Source organism: Xenopus laevis, chromosome 3S (genome assembly GCF_017654675.1).
Source record: "Xenopus laevis strain J_2021 chromosome 3S, Xenopus_laevis_v10.1, whole genome shotgun sequence".
NCBI lineage: Eukaryota > Metazoa > Chordata > Amphibia > Anura > Pipidae > Xenopus > Xenopus laevis.
This window is the reverse complement of record NC_054376.1, coordinates 109138827-109154185: the sequence shown is the minus strand read 5'-3', so window position 1 is coordinate 109154185 and position 15359 is coordinate 109138827. Positions and strand designations below refer to the sequence as shown.

At 36.7% G+C, this 15359-nt stretch overlaps 1 protein-coding gene across 4 annotated transcripts in view; it reads left to right on the top strand.

The window, feature by feature from the left end:
- Nucleotides 1–14599, top strand: part of kif3a.S (kinesin family member 3A S homeolog) — a 44635-nt gene extending 30036 nt beyond the window's left edge. For 2 of the 4 annotated variants that reach the window (XM_018256178.2, XM_041588731.1), the window contains 9 exons: nucleotides 13–21; nucleotides 419–575; nucleotides 2487–2667; nucleotides 3212–3322; nucleotides 4092–4217; nucleotides 8110–8163; nucleotides 8254–8322; nucleotides 10690–10814; nucleotides 11586–14599. In XM_018256178.2, coding sequence (XP_018111667.1) covers nucleotides 13–21; nucleotides 419–575; nucleotides 2487–2667; nucleotides 3212–3322; nucleotides 4092–4217; nucleotides 8110–8163; nucleotides 8254–8322; nucleotides 10690–10814; nucleotides 11586–11634 — 881 coding nt within the window. In that variant the 3' untranslated portion in view covers nucleotides 11635–14599. The remainder of the gene's footprint in view (nucleotides 1–12; nucleotides 22–418; nucleotides 576–2486; nucleotides 2668–3211; nucleotides 3323–4091; nucleotides 4218–8109; nucleotides 8164–8253; nucleotides 8323–10689; nucleotides 10815–11585) is intronic. The other 2 variants (XM_041588730.1, XM_018256177.2) reach the window with 1 other exon arrangement.
- Nucleotides 14600–15359: the final 760 nt, after the last annotated feature.

Here is a 15359-nt window from a genome sequence, read left to right as displayed (position 1 = left end):
ATTTAATGCCAGAGCAAGCAGGTTGGTGTGAAGGGTTTTCTCTCAATCACTGTAAGCAACGAGAGCTTTATGAATAATGTTTCTTTGCTTTTTTTTGTCTTTTTTTTGTCTCAGTTGTGTTTCTAATTATTTCTTAAAGTATTCAGTGCTTATTAACTGCTTACTAATATTTTCTTCAGTTCCTTTTCCGCATCCTGCCAGCATGCACACTCTGTAATTATTTTCCGTGACTACAGGATCTGCTTTCTATTGAAAAACTCTGAGCATATTTTCCCCCTAAAGTGTAAATAAATATTGCTGCACAGTTGTAGGAGCTGATAATCTTAAGTACAAGTGTTAAGTAATTGCTCGACATTCTCACTTTGTGGTCTTAACGTGTGCCGAGCTACTGAAATAAATGGTTACTGATATCTCATAGGCAAAAAGAAAGGCTCCCCAGATAAGATGGCAGAGATGCAAGCTAGAATTGACGAGGAAAGGAAAGCTCTTGAAGCAAAACTTGACATGGAAGAAGAGGAAAGGAACAAGGCTCGAGCAGAGCTGGAGAGAAGAGAAAAAGATCTGGTTAAGGCGCAGTAAGTATGACAACAGTGGGATAACTTGATGTTACTGGGCCTCATAGCAAATTCAGTTTAGGGACCAAAAACATTGGTTAGTTGGCCTATTCTACCAAGACTGAAATTGCTAATATTGAAACTGTTCATTAATTAGGGTTTTACTGGGCCCCCTACAGTCCTGCCCCCCTTGCAACTGCAGGTTCTGCTTCCTCTGTAGTTACACCTCTGAATTACAACTCTGTGTAAAAGGTGATGCAACTGAGGGATCAAACTGATCAGGCAGCAGGATATTTGGCTGGCACACACACATGCACGTTACTTCCTTTCTTATGAAAAGAAGCAAAGTGGCTACATTTGATTTGATCAATAAAGGGGACGTTAAAATACTTCAAATGGGAACTAAAGTCTAAAATAGAATAATGCTAGAAACATAAACATGAACTTACTGCACCAGAGGCCTAATTAAACAAATGATTTATGCTTTCAAAGTTGGACACGGGGCTGTCATCTTGTAACTATGTTAAACATCTTTGCAAGACCAAGACTACGCACATGCTCGTTGTGGTCTAGGCTTCAATTGGGAGGCTAAACTTAGGAAACGTCATAAATTATCAAAACAACACAAGTCAAATAATTTCTGCCATAGAAGCTGATACAGCAAGACTGATTAATATTCAGAATATGCAGACTGCACTGGGTCTGCGGATAGAAATCTCTACACAGTTGCCGGCTGCTTTACATGGAAACAAATAAAACTGCTCGAGGTCTGGGACTGTTTGAAAGTATGATCGTTTCCCTGCAGAGCAGTTAGGGACCGTCTATCCACAGCAGTTAGAGCAAGTAAAATGAAGGGGGAAGTTCACTGCATACAGTCAGGTTTCTTATAAATACGGTAGACATTTTTTAAGTATATTGGAGATAGATTTCTTTTTCATTAAAGAAAGTAAAAATGGGATTTTATTTATTTATTTATTATTAACACGTATGGCAGTGCTATGATTGAATTAATCAAAGTTAAAGACCTCACCAGTGACAATGTAGGTTACAGATATGATTGTCATGTGTGCACAAAATACTTAACTATGCCTATTACAGGATCTGTAGGTGCTTGCAGAAATGCTGATACAGGCATGGGATCCGTTATCCTAAAACTCATTATCAAGAAAGCTCAGAATTACAGAATGGCTGTCTCTCTTAAACTCCATTTTGTCCAAATAATCCAAATTTTAAAAAATGATTTCCTTTTTCTCTGTAATAAAAAATATAATACCTTGTACATGATCCCAATTAAGATATAATTAATCCTTATTGGAAGCAAAGCAATCCTATCAGATTTATTTTATGTTTAATAGGTTTTCTAGTAGACCAAAGAATGAAGATCCAAATTATGGAAAGATCCGTTATCCGGAAAACCCCAGGTCCCGAGCATTTTGATTAACAGGTGCCGTTCCTATATAAGATTTTAGAGAGGTATCAGGGAGATGGGCCTCATTAGCAAATTATTCGCCACAAGGGATACATCTATAAGGGTCTCAAAACGGAAGTAATTAATACTTGCACGCTTTTTGCATGGCAGACACTTATGTCCTATGAAAACTCTAGCAATAGTTAAGGGCAACACTTACCATACATCTTATTGACTGGGTTTAAGAAAAAAACTAGGGATGCACCGAATCCAGGATTCTGCCTTTTTCAGCAGGATTCGCCCGAAAACTTCTGCCCGGGCGAACCAAATCTAAATTTGCATATGCAAATTAGGGGTGGGAGGGGAAATCACGTGACTTTTTGTCCCAAAACAAGGAAGTAAAAAATGTTTTCCCATTCCCACCCCCTTATTTGTATATGCAAATTTGGATTTGGTTCGGTATTTAGCCGGATCTTTTGCAAAGGATTCGGGGGCATCCCTGAAAAAAAAACTTTTTATTCCAGACATGAACATCAATCACTGCTTGAGAAATTATCTACTTTGGAGAAGAAGGTCATTGTTGGAGGAGTGGACTTGCTGGCCAAAGCAGAGGAACAAGAGAAACTTCTAGAAGAATCCAATTTTGAACTTGAAGAGCGGAGAAAGCGAGCAGAGAAGCTGCGCAAAGAGTTAGAGGAAAAAGAGGTATTCTGAACAGGCAAATCATTCTTCCTTAGGCAACAGTTTTTTGTCTTGTTTAACAGGACACAAATGGGAAATATACGCTTGATTTTATTAAAAAAAAAATTAAAATTATTTAAAACAAACAAAAAAAAAAGAATTTCTCTCCTGCTCCTTTTGGGTACACTTCAGGGAACAGTCTCTCAACCTGGAGATTATCACACTAAAATGAAGGAGAAGTTGTTGGCCCCTTTCTTGTAGTTTTTATGTTATTAATTATTTCAAACCAGTTTGGAGAGAGATCATGTTTGGGACCAAAACAGCAGACTCAGTGATTCACATCTGATCAGGACTTGATCATATTGGACAATCAGCGGGTTTGCCTGGCTCCCCATATGCAGCAACTTGGATCTGCCTGTGAAGGGCCATCTTAAATCTGATTTCTCTCTCATGTAGCTTTTTCATAGATGCTACTTGCATATTTGCATGTGATATTCTGGGCCCAAGAAAGTAAGACAAGCTGAATCTATAGTACTTTTATACTATGAAATGTCTTTACTGTTGACAGCAAGAACGTTTGGATATTGAAGAGAAGTACACAAGTTTACAGGAGGAGGCACAAGGCAAAACCAAAAAACTGAAGAAAGTATGGACCATGTTAATGGCTGCAAAGTCAGAGGTGAGTCATTGGTGCTTTTTTTTCCTCAGTGATATAACATTTTTAAAGGAGACATATAGGATAAATGAGAAAACCCTAATTTTGTAGGCAATTATAAATAAAATAAAAAAATAAAATAAATATATGGTGTTGCTTTTACATGGTGCTAAAAATTAATATTATCTTTAAAAGTAGCCCCTTTATTGGAGCTCCCTATAGATGTTCACTGGTCCCTGTCTGTGTTTCAAATGAGTGGTGGGTGTGTCCTAACGGTCCCTGCCAGAAGCACAGTATGAGGGAGACAGCCAATCGCAGCCCTGCAGTCACACAAGCACAGGCAGACTTCAGTTCCCTATCAGGTCCTGCTAGTTGCTGATTGGTTCCTCTCCTACAGTGCAGTGAGCTGAGAGCCGCCGGCTCCCCTGCACAGCCTGGGAATTCAGGGAGCAGGAAGTGGAAGAGAAGGGAGGGATTATTAGGGTTTTTGCAGAAATATTCAAAAAATCAGCCTGAAATACTACTTTTTTAAGCACTTTTTTTTCATGGTAAAACCTGACAAATTTTTTTGCTCATCACTGCTACTATAACCATGTAAATCAATTTATCACTTAAAAATCAGTACTTTGAAAAGATCTCCGTGACTGTTAGAGAGGTGATTACTAGAACACTATGTGCTGTATGTGATATAACAATAGATATCTGCAGGAAACACAACTAGGGGTAATTGTGGACAAATAGATCCTTATGCCTATAACATGTATTAAATATTTATAAATTCTTTTCACTTTAGATGGCAGATCTACAACAAGAGCACCAAAGGGAGATAGAGGGTTTGCTAGAGAACATTCGGCAACTTAGTCGAGAACTGCGACTTCAGATGAACATAATTGATAGCTTTATTCCACAGGAATATCAGGTGAACAATGGATTTAATGTAATTTCAATGTAATCTGTCAGAGCTACGCTACAACTAGTTGAAATGAGCTGCTTGTGATTTACAAATGACATGAGACTGAATGCTAAAGGCACGCCAATCTGGGGGCTGTTTCAATTCATTTATTTTATATATATATATATATATATATATATATATATATATATATATATATATATTACACAAAAGCCATGAATATCCTGTAAATTATATCCTTATAAACGGTGAGTTCTGATGTCATCAGTTATAAACGGTGAGTTCTGATATCATTTCTGTCACATGACTCACTGAAATTTGTGTATTATAATAAATAAAGTACCCCCAGTTGTAAAATATTAGGATATTAGAAGTTACCTCGGAGTTCCATGACCTGTATACACGGCCTCGTGTTTTTATATGGTCATGAAACTCCTCGGTAACTTATAATATCCTTATATTTTACAAGAGGGGGTACTTTATTCACTATATATATATATATATATATATATATATATATATATATATATATATATATATATATATATATATATATATATATATATATATATATATATATATATATATATATATATATATATATATACACACACACACATATATACAGGTATGGGACCCGTTATCCAGAATTACTGAAAGGCTGTCTACATACAGACTCCATTTTATCCAAATAATCCAAATTTTTTCCTTTTTCTCTGTAATTAAAAAACAGTACCTTGTACTTTATCTTATTAGAAGCAAAACCAGCCTTTTGGGTTTATCTAATGTTTGCTTGATTTTTCTAGTAGACTTAAGGTTTGAAGATCCAAATTATGGAAAGATCCTTTATCCGGAAAACCCCAGGTCCCGAGCATTCTGCATAACAGGTCCCATACCTGTACTTATATACACACCAAGAAATGTTGATATATAGAAACTGATACTTCTGTTACCCATAGTAGCATTGAATTGACCTTTGATGATCGTTAATACAGTGATAATGTCTTTACATCCTTTTTGTTTCAAATAACTGTTCTATTCATCAGATTTTACATTCATGAAAGAATCATCCATTCACAGAATTTCCATCTTTACAGACCTTTGCCTTCATAGCTGTCAGTTTGTGAAGTTAATTAGGGTTTTTTTTTTCCACTGTGAAACCTGCCAAGATTTTCTGCTCATCACTGCTACTATAACCATGTAAATCAATTTAATTCCATCATTTACCTTCTGTATTTCTTCCCAGAGGGGCCACTGGCTTGTATTTTTTAACTTATGGTGAAGCTCAGTTTGAGTTGAGGTCTGGCTTCGTGTTTAATCCCTAAATAGGTTTGCTTTAGCTTAGAAGTACAATTTGGATCATCCTGGATTATAAAAAATTCCACCACATTATAAAAAACCACTTTCTAGGCATGTTTTCAAAAATTTGAACAAAAGTGAATATATATTTAGGTTAATGTTAGGAGTGCGCTTTTGTAGTAGGTCTAAGTATATGTTTCTTTTTTCAGATTTCAGGTTTAGATCAACCACATGGTGGCAGCACACAACACAAAATGCTGTAAAGCAACCGTAGTCATTTGTTTAGCTAGTATCCTTATTTGTTATATGGTATATGCATTCTAAAGTAAAAATAAACATCACTCCCTTGTTCCAACCTATACACAGTGTCTCCAGCTATTAGAGGAACCTTATACTAATCAGGTGGTATACAATTATTTTGCCACCACATCACAACCTAAGGCTTTTGTCTTTCACAGTTAGGCCCATAAATCTTTGGACAGAGATATCTTTTTTCTAATTTTGGTTCTGTACATTACCACAATGAATTTTAAATGAAACAACTCAGATGCAGTTGAACTGCAGACTTTCAGCTTTAATTCAGTGGGTTGAACAAAAAGATTGCAGAAAAACATGAGGAACTAAAGCCTTTTTATAACACAATCACTTCATTTCAGGGGCTCAAAAGTAATTGGAAAATTAAAAAACTGAAAATAAATTGTTAATTTCTAATACTTGGTTGAAACCCCTTTGCTGGCAATGACAGCCTGAAGTCTTGAACTCATGGACATCACCAGATTCTGGGTTTCCTCCTTTTTAATTCTCTGCCAGGCCTTTACTGTAGCAGCTTTCAGTTGTGTTTGTTTGTGGGCCTTTCTGTCCGAAGTTTAGTCTTCAACAAGTGAAATGCAGCTCAATTGGGTTCAGATCAGGTGACTGACTTGGCCATTCAAGAATATTCAACTTCTTTGCTTTAATAAACTCCTGGGTTGCTTTGGCTGAATGTTTTGGGTCATTGTCCATCTGTATTATGAAACGCCTCCCAATCAATGTGACTGCATTTAGCTGGATTTGAGCAGACAGTGTCTCTGAACACTCAGAATTCATTCTTGTGCTTCTGTCCTGTGTCACATGATGGATAAACACTAGTGTCCCAGTGCCACTGGCAGCCATGCACACCCAAGCCATCACACTGCCTCCCAAATGTTTTATAGATGATGTGCTATGCTTTGGATCATGAGCTGTTCCACGCCTTCTCCATACTTTTTTCTGGCCATCATTCTAGTAGAGGTTGATCTTGGTTTTATCTGTCCAAAGAATTTTTTTCCAGAACTGTGCTGGCTTTTTTAGATTTTTTTTTTTTTAGCAAATTCTAGCCTTTCTATTCTTGATTCTTATGAGTGGCTTGTACCTTGCAGTGCACCCTCTGTATTTACTTCCATACAGTCTTCTCTTAATGGTAGACTTGGACATTGATATGCCTACCTCCTGGAGAGTGTTGTTCACTTGTTTGGCTGTTGTGAAGGGATTTCTCTTCATCATGGAAATTATTCTGTGATCATCCACCACTGTTGTCTTCTGTGGAAGTCCAGGTCTTTTTGCGTTGCTGAGTTCACCAGTGTTTTCTTTCTTTCTCAGGATGTACCAAACTGTAGATTTTGCCTCTCCTAATATTGTAGCAATTTCTCGGATGGGTTTTTTCAGCTTAAGGATGGCTTGTTTCACCTGCATGGAGAGCTCCTTTGACCACAAGTTGTCTGTTCACAGCAAAATCTTCCACATACAACCACCCCCCTCCCCCTCAAATCAACTCCAGGGCTTTTATCTGCTTCATTAATAATGACATAATGAACAAAATTGCCCACACCTGCCCATGAAACGGCTTTTGAGTCAATTATCCAATTACTTTTGAGCCCCTGAAATGAAGTGATTGTGTTAAAAAAGGCTCTAGTTCCTCGCATTTTTATGCAATCATTTTGTTCAACCCACTGAATTAAAGCTGAAAGTCTGCAGTTCAACTGCATCTGAATTGTTTCATTTAAAATTCATTGTGATAATGTACAGAACCAAAATTAGAAAAAAAGTTGTCTCTATCCAAAGGACCATCAACTCTTTGATGACCATTTATGTCATATTATTGCCTATAAATTTGTTTTTTCTTTTTAGCCATTAATAAACAAGTCCATTGAAAGCAGAATTTTGTATTGTAAATACTAGTACAGGTATGTTATCCGGAAACCCGTTATCCAGAAAGCTCTGAATTACAGAATGGCCGTCTCCCATAGACTCCTTTATAATGAAATAACGCAAATTTCTTAAAATGATTTCGCTTTTCTCTGTAATAATAAAACATTTCCTTGTACTTGATCCTAAAGATATAACAAATCCTTATTGGAAGCAAAACCAGCCTATTGGGTTTATTTAATGTTTACATGATTTTCTAGTAGACTTAAGGTATGAAGATCCAAATTACAGAAAGATCCGTTATCAGTTCCCGAGCATTCTGGATAACAGGTCCCGTACTGCGCAATAAAAATGATTAATCTTTATGAAAATGATTACATTTCAGGACATTTTCTTGGGCACATACGTTTATTCCATTTGTTTTTTTATTTTTTAGGAAATGATTGAAAATTATGTTCACTGGAATGAAGATATTGGAGAATGGCAACTGGTACGTGTCTGGGCACTGAACTCATTTCTTCCAGTAAAATTCACCTAGAATATCTCTAAATCTAACGTTTATTTTGTCTTTCTTTCTAAGAAATGTGTTGCCTACACAGGAAACAACATGAGAAAACAGACTCCAGTATTAGACAAGAAAGAAAAAGATGTAAGTTGATTTTTTATCTTTGTGAATGAAGTTTTATGTGGGATGCTAAACCAGACCATAGGAAGTTCCTGTTATAAAAAGAATGCTTTGACAACAAACCTTCCTGTGACTAATGCAGCTTTGCAAATCTTAGATAAGGTTTAGTTTGACAGTTAATTCATGGTACCTCCAGATTTTTGTATCCTTCTATATGACGTCACTTACTGAATTTCTAATTCACGCACTGAACTATAGAGTACATTTTAATAAATGTATACTAAGTCCAGGGTCATTACCTGTTTCAGCACATTGTTATTCCAGTGTGACTCTCTTGAAATGGCTGCTTCACCTGTAAGATAACTTTTAGTATGTTATAAAATGCCCAATTCTTAGCAACATTTCAATTGGTCCTCATTATTTATAGTATTTGAATTATTTTCCTCTGACTCTTTCCAGTTTTCAAATGGGGATCACTGACCCTTTCTAAAAACAAATACTCTACACATTTAGGGGATTATTTATCAAAATCCGATTGTATCTTATTACATTTTCCTGAAAATTTGCTTTGCGGGAAAAAAATCTGATTTTTATGACTTTTTCATCCTATTTTCATGAATTTCACAATTTTTTCTGAATTTTCTGAATTGCGCACAAGCCCAGCACACATCAAAAAATCATTGGGACTTCTCCCATTGACTTATATGCAACCTCGACAGGTCTGAGATGCCGGATTTTCAGATTCTGACTTTTCCATCCTCAGGGTTTAATAAACTCCGAAAAAATTGTGATTTTTTTAAAAGTCCGTTTTTTGCATTCGGAGTTTAGTAATTAACCCCCTTTTTGTTATTGCTACTTTATCTTTCTATGTACACCGTCTCCTATTCATATTCCAGTCTCCTATGCAAATCAGTGCATGGTTGCTAGGGTAATTTGGAATTTAGTAACCAGATGGCTGAAATTGCAAACTGGAGAGCTGCTGAATAAAAAGCTAAATAACTCAAATCACAAATAATAAAATAATGAAAACCAATTGCAAATTGTAGCATTTTCTTATCATCCTCTCTGAAAGCTCCACAATGGACAATTTATAGCTATCTATATATAGGGCTGATGGCTCTAAAATGGTCATTTGTAGTTTTAAAGAGGCATTTAGGGTTCATATAATTGTAATACTTTAGTGTATATATTTCACCTTGCAATATGCCCTAATAATGATTGAAGAAGTTCCAAAGGGATGTGCTTATTATTCCCAATATAAATCAAATATATTATAATCCATTATACTATAAAAGTAAATAAGACACTATGGGACCGATTCACTAAAGGTCGATAAAGTGAGTGTTATTTATAGCATGGCATAAAAATGTTATCACTTCTTATATTTTTAGAATTAACGATCAATTCATTAAAAGTTCACTTGTCTAACTTGAGAAGGGATATTTTTACGTTGACTTTAGCTGAATTGTGTGCGGTATTTTATAGCCTGCATTATTTTGTGCTTTATTTTTTTACGATATTTTAGGGAATTTGATATTGTCACACGTTATTAGTGCAATCTATAGCACCTAAGACATTCGGGATGCTACTGGCAGAGTAGAAGTCTCTTTTTACAGTATTCTAGTCATTCCTTTCCCTGGGAAACTTAATATAATTCCATCACACAGAACGCAGTGCATTCTGGATCTGCCCTAGGTATCATGAAAATGTGTTAGTGGCGGTAGGTAAGGCTCCAGTTCCTCATAAAGGTCTTTAATTGCTGCCCTACAGCTCCTCACTACATCTTCCTATATTAATCCACCTGATGTTGTTTAGTACCTCCTACTCCTAGGAGGTGTTAAATTTCAAAGTAATTATCACACTATTTTATGCTTTTATCACTTTATTTTATGCTTATATGCTTTTAAATGTTAGTGAATAACGCGTTTAATTCTATTCTATAAGTATCGCAATGCGATTAGTATACTGCTGTGCAGAAATGTAGCCTTAACGCTTACGATATGTCTATTAGCGCATGCGAAAAAAATACTTTGGTGAATCGTGAATGTGATTTACCGCTGTGCAGAAATTAAGATGAACTTTGATGAACCGTTCCTTAAATAACACGTTAGTGAATAATGCGTTTAATTCTATTCAATAAGTATCGCAAGTCGATTAGAATACCGCTGTGCAGAAATTAAGAATTAACGCTTGCGATATGTCTATTAGTGCATGCGAAAATACTTTGATGAATCGTTCCTTAAATAACGCGTCTTAAATAACGAACAAAACAGTGTTAGGGAATAACGACCTTTAGTGAATCGGCCCCTATGTAAGAATTGATAATGAGCTATTTAATAATAGAATCACTGCTTTAAACTGAAATAGGTCTACTTTTCTTTTTCTCTTCAGCCCTTTGAAGTTGACTTGTCTCACGTGTATTTGGCGTACACAGAGGAAAGTCTCCGTCAGTCCTTAATGAAGCTCGAGAGGCCAAGGACCTCAAAAGGAAAAACACGACCTAAAACTGGTAGAAGGTATATGTCTACACCAAGAAACAAAGTGCAGTGATTAATGAAGCCTCTTCTTCAAAATATATTCAAAGCCACTGATGTGACATTTGTGGATATTGTATAGGTTTTGAACAAAGGCTGCTTAGTGTTCTCATCTATTCTAATCAGTGCTTAGTGATGTTACATGACTCACTGAAATACGTATATGGAAAGAAATGTTGTAGCTCCCCCACTTTTAAAGGAACAGTGTAAGAATAAAAACTGTGTAAATTAGATAGACTGTGCAAAATAAAAATGTTTCTCATATAGTTAGTTAGCCAGAAATGTAATGTATAAAGGCTGGAGTGACTGGATGTGTAACATAATAGCCAGAACACTACTTCCTGTTTTCAGCTCTCTAACTCTTGAGTTAGTCAGCGACTTGAAGGGGGGCCACATGGTACATTTCTGTTCAGTGAGTTTGCAATTGATCCTCAGCATTCAGCTCAGATTCAAAAGCAACAGTTATGACCCATGTGCCCCCCTCAAGTCATTGATTGGTTACTGCCTGGTAACCAATCAGTGGAAACCAAGAGAGCTGCAAAGCAGGAAGTAGTGTTCTGGCTATTATATTAGCTTTATTTGTAATAGTATCCATTGCTAAATTAGTAGGTCCATTACTCACAATACAATAGGTGTTTATAGCAGTTGATTGATCCAGTTATGTGCATATAGGCTGCTATATGATGCCATTAATCACAACAATGTTTATATTCTCCTAACTTTTATGAGGTTTTTTTTCTTGTTTCTTAACAGGAAGCGTTCTGTGAAGCCCGAAGCTGTGATCAACTCCTTGTTGCAGTGAATGAACACTCCATAGGAATTAAGCTAGAATGTTTGTGTGCTGGTGACCCGCCACAACATTTTTGGTGTGATATAAATTGTCATTTGGTAGATTCCAAGGCATGTCGGCTTCTGTTGTGATCTAGATGAACCATTTTTCCCTTTAAATGTCTGCCTCTTGTTTCCTCATGCAAGTGCCAGCTGCTTTTCCAGTAAGATTCATATAGGTTGAGTTCCCTCTGTAGCTATGGGTTAACTCTCTTCTACTGTGGAAAAGTTAGCTATACATTTGTCTAAAAGGGCACATAAATAACCCAATAACTATTTAACGTTATTCTGTTAACACAAACCTTTCTTATCTTCTACCTACACTTCTAATAACTTATATTCAGGTTTGTCATGGCTAATGGCTATTGTGGATAAGTGTAATCCAAGCATTCCAGATAAAGCAGGGGCCCCCAACGTTTTTTTTTTACCCATGAGCCACATTCATATGTAAAGAGAGTCGGGAAGCAACACAATCCCTGGGGATGCCAAATAAGGGCTGTGATTGGTTATTTGGTAGCTTCTGTGCTGACTAGCAGCCTACAGGAGGCTCTGTTTGGCAGTACAAGGCTGCTGTAAATAAAGACCATTACTTGTTACCTAAAAGTGCATCCCTCATGTAGGCACCAAAGATTCTGTTACTTTGTTTTCAGCCATATGTACTTTTTAACTAACCATTTAATTTGAACTTACGGTACAGGTATGGGATCCGTTATCCGGAAAGCTCCGAATTATGGAAAGGACATCTCCCATAGACTCCATTTTATTCAAATAATCCAAATTTTTTAAAAATGATTTCCTTTTTCTCTGTAATAATAAAACAGTACTTTGTACTTGATCACAACTAAGATATAATTAATCCTTATTGGAAGCAAAACCAGCCTATTGGGGTTTTCATTTTTATATGATTTTCTAGTAGATTTAAAGTATGAAGATCCAAATTACAGAAAGATCTGTTATCCAGAAAACCCCATGTCCCGAGCATTCCGGATAACTGGTCCCATGCCTGTAGTATACAATTAGCTGAGTGTCTTTTATCATCTGGACAGATATCAGAACACAGTCAATTTTCGCACAATAAATCCCTGTATCATCCAATTCGCACTGTATCCTGGGCCTTTTCTTGGGAACAACTGCCCTTTCTGTTAGGCTTCTCTTGAGTGCCTGCACAATCCCGTAGATTCTTTATGAAACTAGGGGTGGGCGAATAGTATATTTTAGTGAAAGTCTCCCTTTCTATTTCAAGCTCAGCTGTGGAGTAAATCCTCTAAAAAAAGGTTTCTGCCATTAGCTGATTGGTTGCATCCTTGTGTCTTGCAAAGATTGTGGAGCTTGTATTGAATTGGAAACATAACACTACTGCTCTGTGTGTGTTTGTTTACACCATTACATGTCATTGTTTTCTGCTCTTTTTATTTTAAAACATATAATGCCAATGGTTTTACTATATGTTCATTTGTCTGTGCTTTGGGCTGTGTTTATTTTTATGGTTAGTTATTTTAGGAGACCAGCCCAGACTTGCAGCATCACACAGCTGTTTGGTTTCTGCCTCTAACCCCCATACCTAAATGACTTTAATGTGACACTATATACCTTTGATTGCTGCAATAGGGACACTATATACCTTTGATTGCTGCAATAGGGAGCAGTCAGTATATCGGCTATCAAGGTGCTGCCTAGAGTCCTGCGCGGAACCAATTTGTTAAACCCGACGCGCAACCCGCATACTTACCCGTTTGGACCTGCTACCTGACCCTTAAGAACCTTATCCGCAACCCAATCCACTGACCATCAAGAAACAGAAAGTGCTGTCATTGTAAACCGGAAGTGATATCATTGGAAGTTGGCATGATCAGAAAAAAAGGAGTAAAACAGTAAAACTTACTATTGAGAAGACCCGCGTCCCAAACTGCGACCTGTAAACCCGGAGAACTGCCAACCCGCGTCTATACCCGATCCCGAAACTTCTATCTGCAAACGCAGGTTTTTACAGGTGACCCACGGGTACCCGACCCGCTGCAGGACTCTAGTGCTGCCTACTGCTTATTCTAGCAAATTATTAGTACTAGTCTATGGCCAGCAGGGGGAGACAGGATTTCCCCAGTGGTGAACTTCAATAACTAGAGAAAATGATGCTTGTGTATAGGCTAAAAAATTGCTTGTCTTCACCAGGTCATAATAAAAAAAAACACTGACACTTTTCCTATGTCTTTACTCAACAACCAAGCATGTATTTCTTTCTAAATCCATTACTGGTCAGTATAATGCCCTTTATCATTGGAACCTTAACTTGCACCCTGCCTTGGTTATTAGGCAGCCATTGATGTATATAGGCTCATGTATACGCAACTTGGCTCCCAAAGAAACCAGAGCCCAGAGGCAAAATTGGGTGCAACTGTCTGGTGTTCCCTCCTACACACAGCTGTCTGACTCTATATCGATTAATGTGAACCTAAAGCATGTTTTGTAAGGCAGCATACAGATACTGTAAGTCTGTGCAGGTCTTTGGTCCCAGTTCTGGCTGGTTGTATGTTAGTACCATTTTAATTCCTGTATAAAGTATTTACAGTTTACACACTGTGTTCTTTCAGACAGCCAGGAGACAGAGAGGGGAAGTTCAGCAAGCACTTTAAAAGATGTGAGATGGTTTGTCCTTTTATATTTATTTTTTATATTTTCACTTTCATGTTTGTATAAAGTGTCTGCTGTTGTACATTTGCTGTGTTCTCTTTATTTGTTGCATAAGCACCGAAAATATCCATAATTGTGTTGTAGCGCTAAATGATTGCCATACTATGAGAAAGCAAAGTAATTGTTATATTCCATAGGAATTATTACAGAGGCATGCCAAGCTTTGTTACGCTCACGATATGCTAGAGATTGACATGTTCCTTCACTAAATTGTTTCCCCATTGAGCAAAATAAAAGAAGAATATATCCCATTTGTAAGTAAGCTTTCATATTTATTTCACTTAGTAATGTATGTGGTAAATACACTTTAAAGAATTTAATACTGCAGCCAGTTATTGTCCAAGGAAAATGCACCACTGGTCTTATTTTATGGTTTTAAGGATTAGATCACATTTTGGTTCCTCTGCAAGACATCTGCGCAGAGTTTGTCAGCCAGGAATGAGAATTAGGAGAACTCTTGAAGAGGAAAATAAATATAATTGAGAAAAAAGGATACGAAAAATCGAGTCCGCAAACACATGTGTATATATTGCACATTGGAAATGGTTTCACTTTGAGGGGTTGTTTATTATGCTCCGAATATCCGAAATTCGAATAATTTGTAGATTTTGAACTACAAAAAAAAAAAAAATAAGAATTTTTCGGAATTTGTTAAAGTTTGATGGTCTTAAAAGTCTGACTCAGAAAATCCGGCATCTCAAAGCTCTCGAGGCCTTGTATAAGTCAGTGGGGAAGGTCCCAGTGTCTGCGCTGCTGTCCGTACAGATATCCAATAATTTTGGTGATTTTGGACCAAAAAGTCAGAAAAATTTGTAGTATTTGCAGAAAAGTACAAAAAATTTGTACTTTTCGGGCAAAGCTCCGTAGTTATGCGATTTTTGCCCGACCCAATGTTTTCTGTCTTTTTTAATGATAAATAAGGTCCATTTCAGGCAGTCGGAGTTGATTGGATTTTTATGTTAGAAATTCTTATAAAAATTCGGACCCTGAGTGTAAGATGTCATTGCTTAC